Raw genomic sequence first — 9,074 nt, 5'->3', positions numbered from 1 at the left:
ATTATTGATACGATCAGCTGATTGCATCAGTGAGATGATTATTGATACGATCAGCTGATTGCATCAGTGAGATGATTATTGATACGATCAGCTGATTGCATCAGTGAGATGATTATTGATACGATCAGCTGATTGTATCAGTGAGATGATTATTGATACGATCAGCTGATTGCATCAGTGAGATGATTATTGATACGATCTCACCGATCAGTTTTTGATGATTTTTCAGAAATCAAAATAAAATTATTTTTTTCTGTAGATCTCTTTTGTTTCTCTATTCATTCTTGTTAGAATAAAGAAACTATATTTTTTACTTCTTCTTCTTCAGTTGTTTAATCTGTTTTTCTCTCTGAATAAAATCAGAAGAGTTTCCTGCTCCTCCTCATTTTCTCCGACTCGTCTCTAGTCCTTCCTCAGATTCAGTCCAGCCCCTGAAGATCCGAGCTCCGTGTCTCACTTCCTGTCTGATAGTTTGGACTTAATTAGCTGATCGTACCGAACAGTAGACCGGTTGTAAGGAGCAGCTTTTTCCGTCTGGATCTGATCCTCCTGGACTCAAAGGATTGTTTCCTTTTTTTTAAATTGAAGCTGGAAGACCGGGCACAACCGGAGTCCAGGTCCTTACTGATTGACAGGACCTCATCTCACAAAGAGTTTTCTGAAGATTATGTGATGTTTATCTGTGTCCTCATCCCACAGAAACCTCCCTGATGGTACGACCCAGAGCAGGTCTCAACACTTTGTTTTTGTTGGTTGATCTTCAAAATTCTGGGATTCTGAGTTTCTGAGATTAGCATGAGTCTTATAATTTTTTAGGCTACGGTCTGTAACTTTATCCTTCAGTCCATAACCTTAGGCTGTGGTCTGTAACTTGACTGAGTCGGTACCTTGATGCTGCGGTGTAACTTCAACCTCTCCTTACAGTCTGTAATGTTAGTCTAGGCCATGTCATACTGTCACCAACCTCACACCACTGTCTGAACTTCACTCCACAGCTGCCACGCCCAACACCGAGGACACGAATCAGAAAGTTTGACCCACAACTAACCCAGAGTTCTGCCCGGGTCAAGGATGTCAGACCCGATGGAAGTAAGTTTCTGATGAGGATCTGAACTGGACAGATTAATGTTCCTCTAAACCCAAACTTGAAGGTTTGAGGTGTTTTACAGTTTTTCTCGATTGTTTCCACACATTTTCTGAAAGCACGCCTCATATTCTCAGAACTCCACACACACAAAAAAACACAAACACACATTGGGCAAAACCCTTCATTTCTCCTGCAAAACTAAACTTTACATTTAAAACAGTGTTATCTCTTCTTAAAAGTGTATTTAGTTTTCAGCATCATATGAATAAACATCAGAACCAGCTGAACTCTGATGTTCTCGATGGAAAACACTTCTTCTCCGTTCATCAGAACGACTCAGGCCTTTTTCTCTTCAGAGTCACACTGACTACAGACTGTAAAATGTTGTTTTTATACTCAGAACACAAATAGATTTGATTTGTCCCATAAAAACATTGAACTGTTCCTCCCAGCCAACACAAAGCTGCACCTCCAGACAAACAGAAGGATTTCCTGTTTAAAACTCTTCTGACCACATCACAACCAGCCATGAGTAGCATCACCTGGTTGCTGGTTGTAAAACGGTGTGACAGGTGTTTGCCCATGGGATGAGTCAGTGTGCACAGCAGGGCAGGTAATTTAGAATGACAGAGAGTTCCTTCATGCTGGAGTTCTGTGTTGTGCTCGTTGGGTCTCAAGTTCCAGTTTTTGTCTTTAAACAATCGAGAAAAACTGTAAATGACTGAAACCCAAAATCTGATGTTTGAAAAGAGTTTTTCAGCAGCTGGACCTCCGCTGTTCTGATCAGTCCTGCAGCTGCTGAAGGTCCAGGTCCTGGTTCTGAAGGTCCTGGTTCTGATGGTCCTGGTTCTGAAGGTCCTGGTTCTGATGGTCCTGGTTCTGAAGGCCCTGGTTCTGAAGGTCCTGGTTCTGATGGTCCTGGTTCTGAAGGTCCTAGTTCTAATGATCCATCTGAAACTCCTGGTTCTGAAGGTCCAGGTTCTGATGGTCCTGGTTCTGAAGGTCCAGGTTCTGAAGGTCCTAGTTCTAATGATCCATCTGAAAGTCCTGGTTCTGATGGTCCTGGTTCTGAAGGTCCAGGTTCTGAAGGTCCTAGTTCTAATGATCCATCTGAAAGTCCTGGTTCTGAAGGTCCTGGTTCTGATGGTCCTGGTTCTGAAGGTCCTGCTTCTGTGTGGTTGTGATGCTTCCACAGAAACCAGTCCCCTCACTGGTGGGACTTGGAGCAGCGCACACACCTGCTCTGATGGTCCCTGATTGGTCCGTCTCCTCTCCTCCTCTTCCTCCTCCTCCTCCCCCATCCCTCCTTCCCTCTCTCTCTCTCCTTTTATGACCAGGCCCCGCCCCCCGCTGTGATGTCAGAGACTTGGAGGGAGACCCGTGGGGTTTTTGGGTTTTGGCGTCCAGTCCTGTGGGGCCGCAGGGCTGAGAGTTTCTCCTCCATCCCGGGCCGCCTCTCCTCCTCTCTTTGGGGAAAAGAAAAAAGACTTTGTGTTCGATTCTGGAGCCGACTCTGTTTTTCTTCTCGTTTTCTCTGAGGATTTTATTTCTTTTTCCTCCTCCTCCTTCCTTCCTGTCTCTGCGGGTTTCAACATGTCGGCTGACTGACAGTTTGTAAAAAAAACTTCAACACCGGTGTTTTTCTGTCTTTTGTTCACAGAAAGGTTAAAATAAATCAGAGAAACAAAAGCAAAGTTCTACAGACATTAAGAAATTGATCTTTTTTTTGGTTCTTCATCTTCTCTTCGTTCTTTTCATGTTCTTTCATGAGCGTCTTATTTTTGGGGAAAAGTCGACCAGCCTGAAGAGTCCGTTTGTCCCGTAGGTCTCCCCTTCTTCTGCTGGACTTCAGCTCTTCTTCTTCTTGTGTTTTTGCGGCGGAGATGTTCGGGATCCAGGACAACCTGCCCCGGGGGGCCACGGCCAACATGAAGGAGGAGCCGCTGGCTGTCCGCTCCTGGATGCACTCGGCCGGCGTGGTGGACGCCAACACGGCGGCTCAGAGGTAAACTCTGGAAGGATCCCCGGGGATTCTGGGAGCTGTAGTCTCTGTAGTCTGCTGCTCTCAGATCAGTTCATCTTTTCCTGCTCCTCCCAAAAAAGAAAGCTCTAATGAAAAAATATGATTTTTACTGCAAATTAATAAATATTAATATTCTGCAGCTGAAGAAAAAAATCTGTTGGGTAAAAGTAAAAAAAGAAAAGCTTTTTGATATTTTTTTAGGTCACAGAAATATTTCTACAAATTTCTGAAACTGACAATAACAATTTTATTATATTTCTGCAACTCAAAATATTTTCTTTTACAGTGAAATAAATTAGTTTAAATCAGAAGTGATTTTTGTCAGGAAGTTTCAGGGATTTGATTCTCTGCAGAATAATTTCCAGACATTACAACCCAAATCTCTTCTGAAATGAAGGTTTTTTTATTTTCAAACTGTTTTATGGAAACTAAAATTTCTGCATGAAAAGATATTTTTTAAATGTATTTTTTCTGCAGCGTCTGACTCGTTGAGCGTTCGGGTCGGCGTCAGTCTGAGCTGCGGAGCAACATCTGCAAAGAACCAACCAAACATCTGTCATTTCTCCGACAGATCAGGGTGCAGATGTTTTACCAAAAATAAAATAAAATCAGTTCAGCTCAGATTTATTCAAGTCCCAAAAGGCAATTAATTAATTAAGTATATATATAAAGACAAAAAAAGTTTCAATTTAAATACAGTTTAAATTCTTTCAGGACATTTATTGACCTTTGAAATAAAAATAATTTATTTCAAGAAAATTCTACAAATATTTTTTGAAAGAAAACAAATACTCATAAAAAAACTGCAAATATTTTTAGCTTTTAATAAAAATATATAATTTGACCTTTTTTTATAAATAAAATCAACTGAATCAATTAAAAAATCTTTATTTGTTTTTATTTTCAGTAAATCTGTGAAATTATTACTTTTAACAGCAGGAAGTCAACCACAAAGTCAAATTTAATAAGAATTTCCCTTAATTGATTTTATGATTTCTGTAATTATAAATTAAAATCTGAAAGAAACATCATAATTATTAAAATGATCTGAAGAGGAAGTAAATGCAACAGAAACTAAAAATCTGAAAATAATCAAATTTAAAACAATGGTTTTAATAAAAGTTCAAATTCTTGAGCTGATAAGAATTTAATAAGAAATATTAAACCTATATTTAAAAATATTCTGTAATTCTAAAGCTTTTCCTGTTGGAGTCAGGCACTGAAGCGATTGGTTGAAATTCATTCAGATTTATTGTTGAAATTGATCAGGATTATTTCTTTTGTTCTGCAGCAGCTTTTTAAATCTTTTTACCTGAAGAGAACCATATTAATTGTTTCTGCAGCAACACAATAAAAACAGGAACGCTGGGAGCTGCAGATTTACAGTCGAGGTCGAAGCTTCTCCATGAATATTAATCAGTCGTGACTCCAGCCTGTGAGTCCGTGTTCAGGGCGAACTTTCTTTTCTTTAATTTGGCCTGAAGCTGCTGTCCGCGCGCAGCTTTGTGTTCACCGAATCCTTTGTTCCTGCTTTTATCATCACACAGAAACAACGTTTACTTTTTTCTCCCCCGGCAGAACCAAGCGTGATGTGTGCGATGGCGTGTCTCCGTCTCAGAGGAGCGCTTGATTCACGCTCTGCAGGAAAAACCTTCATTTCATCCCAACTGAAGTTTTTACATTCACTGAATGAGTTCAAGTTTCCAGTTTGTGGAAGCTTCACTTTTCTTCAAATATCTTCATGTTTGGAACAAAGAAATTAGTTTTTCTAACACAGATTTTATACAGATTCATACCAGAAAGAAAGGAAACACGTTAGATGGAAGCATAAATTGAATCCAATTGAATCTGGTTTAGTTTGTGAATATTAATATTAAATGTTGTTTTATGTCCCCAAAATTAGCTGAACTTAAAATAAGTCAGAGCCTGTTTTTTTCATTTTTATTTGAAATGGTTAGGGTTCAGTAACACAGCAGAGGTCATGACCTTTTCCACCCATGAATCTCTCTCTTTTTGTTTTTCAGCGGGGTGGGGTTAGCTCGAGCGCACTTCGAGAAGCAGCCTCCGTCCAACTTGAGGAAGTCCAACTTCTTCCACTTTGTCCTGGCGCTGTACGACCGGCAGGGCCAGCCCGTCGAGATCGAACGCACCGCCTACGTCGACTTTGTGGAGAAAGAAAAGGTGGGACACTCAGAGGAGCCGCTGCATGAACCAAACACACCCATGAACACTTTAATACAAACTACAGAAAAACAAAAACATCTGCAGAAAAAACGGATTAAAGGTTTTATCATCTGAAACTACCAGATGTTTTCAGACAAAGGAGAGAGGAAACAAACGCACCTCATCCTGCCGGGGCTCATTCTTGGTTTTATTTTGTTGTTCTTGTTGTGGGTTCAGTTTGGGTTTCCTGTGGGATTTGTTGGTCCATTTCCTTTGGTTCTGTTCACTGATCCCACCTGAGTTCGGTTCTGTAGGTTCCTCCTGGCAGCGTCTTGTTTTTCCTCATCATCCGTCCTGCAGTTTATTATACAGACTTTGGACTGGACCAGGAGGTTCTGGGTTTGGGTTCTACAACAGTTCCAGGAAAGAGAAAAACTGATGGGATCAACAACAAACACAAAATGTTCTGCGAGTTCTCGGGTCATATTTGTTCTGTTCAGTGCTGGAATGTCTTAAATAAAAACCTGATTATAAAATAACAGGAAAATGAAAATCCAAGGTCGAAATGTTGGGATTTTAACTGTCAAGCACAGAATTTATTTAGAGATATTTTTAACTTTATAAATAGATTTCAATCCTAAATAAAATCATCTCATTTTGATGCAACTTGTATGATTTGATGAAAATATGAGAAACTTCCTTCTTTGTGCGACTGCAGGAAATAATGATATAAACCAAAAAACTGGATTATTCCATAAACCATGAACTGAAATAAAGACATAAATGAGCTTTTCTCCTGAGAGTCCATGAAATATTAGAGTTAATGTAATATAACTTTGTTAATGAGAGATTATTTAATGAATGACGATGAAATGATTGATAATTTATCAAACAGAATCCGAGTTAAAGAAACCTTTCAGCTCTGAACTCTGACAGGTTTTTATTTTAATGTTAGCCTGGAGATGTTCCACAGAGAGGCGTTCCTCCACCACCTCCCTTCCTGACAGGCTGATCTCGGGGTCGTTGCTTTAAACTCATGAGCAAATAAAAAGAATTCAAAGTAAAAAGAAAAGATTTTAATAATCTGACTGTGAGCGTTGGATAAAAACCTGCAGCCGTGACCCTGAGTTTCATTTGTAGATAAAGTTTCTTGTTATTTTGTCAGGATTTTGGATGTTTTCTTGTTGTTTATCAGTTTCCCCCACCAGCTGCAGTCTGTCAGTAATCGCTCCTGGTTCTCCCGGTTCTCCTGGTTCTCCTGGTTACTTCCTGCCCCGCCCTCTCTGACGAGGAGAGGGGTTTTACTTCAGAATGAAAAATAAAGAAAGGTTTTAAAACAAAGGATCAGAGACGACTGCTCCCCGGAGATTAATCCTTCGATAGCCCAGGGTTTAAAAAACAGACCTGTTCTTCTTCTGTGGTTTCAGGAGCCGAGCGGGGAGAAGACCAACAACGGGATTCACTACAAGCTACAGCTTCTTTACAGCAACGGTGGGTGCGCTTGTTTTATCCCACAGAGCAGCTGAAATTCAGCCTTGATGGCCGACGTGTAACAATACCTGCTGCTGGTTTGTGTGCAGGTGTCAGAACCGAGCAGGACCTGTATGTCCGCCTCATCGACTCCATGACCAAACAGGTAAGATACTGATTACTGGACAGAAAATATCAGCTGGGTTTGATTTAATGAGTGATTAACGAGATTTATTGATCTGACTGAAGCTCCAATCGGAGACAAGCAGACATTTAGCAAAACGAGCGTTTTTCCAGCTGTCACCTGGAATTTGGTGCCGCTTTTAATTTGATATTTCCTGGTTAGGTTAGTTAGTCACCTTAACAATTAACCCAAGAGACATTTTTCACAGAAACTTGCAGATGACGGGTTAACTCCACTGAAGCGAAGCAGACAGTAACAATGGATAGAAGTGAAGGCTTTACAGAGAATCATGTAAATATTAACCTACAAACCTTTACTTCAGGTTTTTAATGACAGTATTTTAAGGTTATCTGCAGCACAAATATCTGGGAGGATTTGTGTTGTTTGAGTATTTTTCTTCCTGCGGAGTTTCTTGGCAGTTGGCAAAAAGCTGAAGGTGGTATGGAATGCGGTTCACTGCTGAGTATTTTCTACCTGTTTGCATGTTTTGGGGACGTTTTCCTGCACTTCCTGGTGTTTCCACGCTCAGCTGTTTCCTGTTGTCATCGCCCAGGTGTGTCTGTTCAGGCCGTCAGGCCCCTCTTTTTCTCATCCGGAGTCGGTTCTATGGTTCAACTTGTTTCAGGTTTTTGGATCTTGTGCATTTTTGTAGTCTGTTTGCTGCCTTGTCAACTTTTGTTTCTTAGTTTATTAAAAAAGGTTAAACTTCTCTTTGGGCTGCTTGTGTTAGTCAACTAAAATAAAAATGCAAGATTCAAGCTGTTTCTAAGCAGCAGAAGTCTACTTTGGTCTCCCCTGCTTCAGATTAACAATTATTTATCAATCCAGTCAAAATTAAACTCCTATTTCTCCAAAATGGATCCAATACATCTTTACTGAAAGGCTTTTCTCTGAACTTTAGATTTTGTAGTGAAATCCACAGAATCTTTTATTTTTATTAGTTAGGCATTCAGATGGTTGGTTTCACTTTGAATGTTTCCTCTTCTTCTCATGTTTGTATCTGTTTACATCTCGGTTTGGCAACGATTGGAAACAGGTCAACTTTAAAGACACTGCTCCGATTGGACCATTTTAGCCACTCAAACATCCCTCAGCTAAGATCTGTCTCCGTTAACATTGAGCTCTTTTTCTTCTGTCTTCTTTTACATGTTATGATTAAATGTACAGTTGGCCCCGACTGGACAGCAACCTCGCAGCAGCCATTTTTACTCCGGTATACTCAGCGTGTGGAGCGTGACGTCATATCTTCTTCTGAGCGTGAGGGTCGTTTCAGGAGCTGGAGACGGTTCACAGTCAGACCTGACAGGACAGTGTGTTTCTCTGGGGTTGTGTGTCGATGTGTACAGATTTGGGTTGTTGTGTAGATTTTAGTTTTGGTTGTGGCTTGGCCCAGTGGGTTTGAAAGTTGCCTTCAAATCTGAGCATCGGAGGTTTGATTCCCAGACTTTGCAACATTCTGAAGTGTCCTTGGGCAAGATACTGAACCCTCACTGAGTGTAAAATATATATCAAAAAGCACTGTATGAGTGAATAAGGTTCTCCATAAATGAGCCGCAGCGGTTCAAAAGGTCCTAAACAAGGACATTTATATTAGTGTGTGTGTTGTTGTTGCAGACCCAGTTCTTACCAGAACCAGCTGCTGGTGTTTGGGTTCATAATGGATCAGAGATGAGCTGGAAGCATCTGTTTCGTTTGTGTGTTTTCATCATGTTCGTTCACACTGAGCGACTCAGCTCGTAACAGTTTCACCTCCTCAGCAAACACACGCTGTCGACTCCATGCTAATCTGCACACACACACACACACACACACACACACACACTAACGTGCTCTCTCTGTGATAGAAGTAAAAAGTCAAATGTCTGAAGCAGCAGAAACATCAATTTCTGAGCTCAGCAGGTGGTTTGTACCACCTGCTGAGAGGTCACGACCTGCAGGAAAACATCTGAAGGATCGGCCATCCATCTGTGTGTGAAGGCTGCTGCACTGAGGCATCAATCCATCCAAGCCCAGAACCATCGCAGAACCCTGATCTGAGCCCAGAACCATTGCAGAACCCTGATCTGAGTCCAGACATCGCAGAACCCTGATCTGAGCCCAGAACCCTGATCTGAGCCCAGACATCGCAGAACCCTGATCTGAGCCCA

The 9,074-nt window shown here is 41.0% G+C and overlaps 1 protein-coding gene and 1 long non-coding RNA gene across 8 annotated transcripts in view; one reads left to right on the top strand and one right to left on the bottom strand.

The window, feature by feature from the left end:
• Window positions 1-2,801: 2,801 nt before the first annotated feature.
• LOC108251383 (transcription factor COE3-like) overlaps window positions 2,802-9,074 on the top strand; it is a 73,003-nt gene continuing 66,730 nt past the window's right edge. For 5 of the 6 annotated variants that reach the window (XM_037980883.1, XM_037980882.1, XM_037980880.1 and 2 more), the window contains exons 1-4: window positions 2,971-3,092; window positions 5,135-5,291; window positions 6,701-6,764; window positions 6,854-6,909. In XM_037980883.1, the coding sequence (XP_037836811.1) occupies window positions 2,971-3,092; window positions 5,135-5,291; window positions 6,701-6,764; window positions 6,854-6,909 (399 nt within the window). Of the gene's footprint in view, window positions 3,093-5,134; window positions 5,292-6,700; window positions 6,765-6,853; window positions 6,910-9,074 lie in introns of all 6 variants that reach the window. The other variant, XM_037980879.1, reaches the window with a different exon arrangement.
• Window positions 5,134-9,074, bottom strand: part of LOC112449977 — a 9,991-nt gene continuing 6,050 nt past the window's right edge. Inside the window, exons 1-4 of one of the 2 annotated variants that reach the window (XR_003038529.2) lie at window positions 6,678-6,780; window positions 6,479-6,577; window positions 5,454-5,681; window positions 5,134-5,272 (exon numbers count right to left, since the gene is read on the bottom strand). This is a non-coding gene — a long non-coding RNA (uncharacterized LOC112449977). Of the gene's footprint in view, window positions 5,273-5,453; window positions 5,682-6,478; window positions 6,578-6,677; window positions 6,781-9,074 lie in introns of those variants that run through there. The other variant, XR_005234331.1, reaches the window with a different exon arrangement.

The sequence above is a fragment of the Kryptolebias marmoratus genome, linkage group LG17, assembly GCF_001649575.2.
Source record: "Kryptolebias marmoratus isolate JLee-2015 linkage group LG17, ASM164957v2, whole genome shotgun sequence".
Classification (NCBI taxonomy): domain Eukaryota; kingdom Metazoa; phylum Chordata; class Actinopteri; order Cyprinodontiformes; family Rivulidae; genus Kryptolebias; species Kryptolebias marmoratus.
Note: the sequence above shows the minus strand (reverse complement) of the source record. Positions and strands in the feature narration are given on the sequence as shown.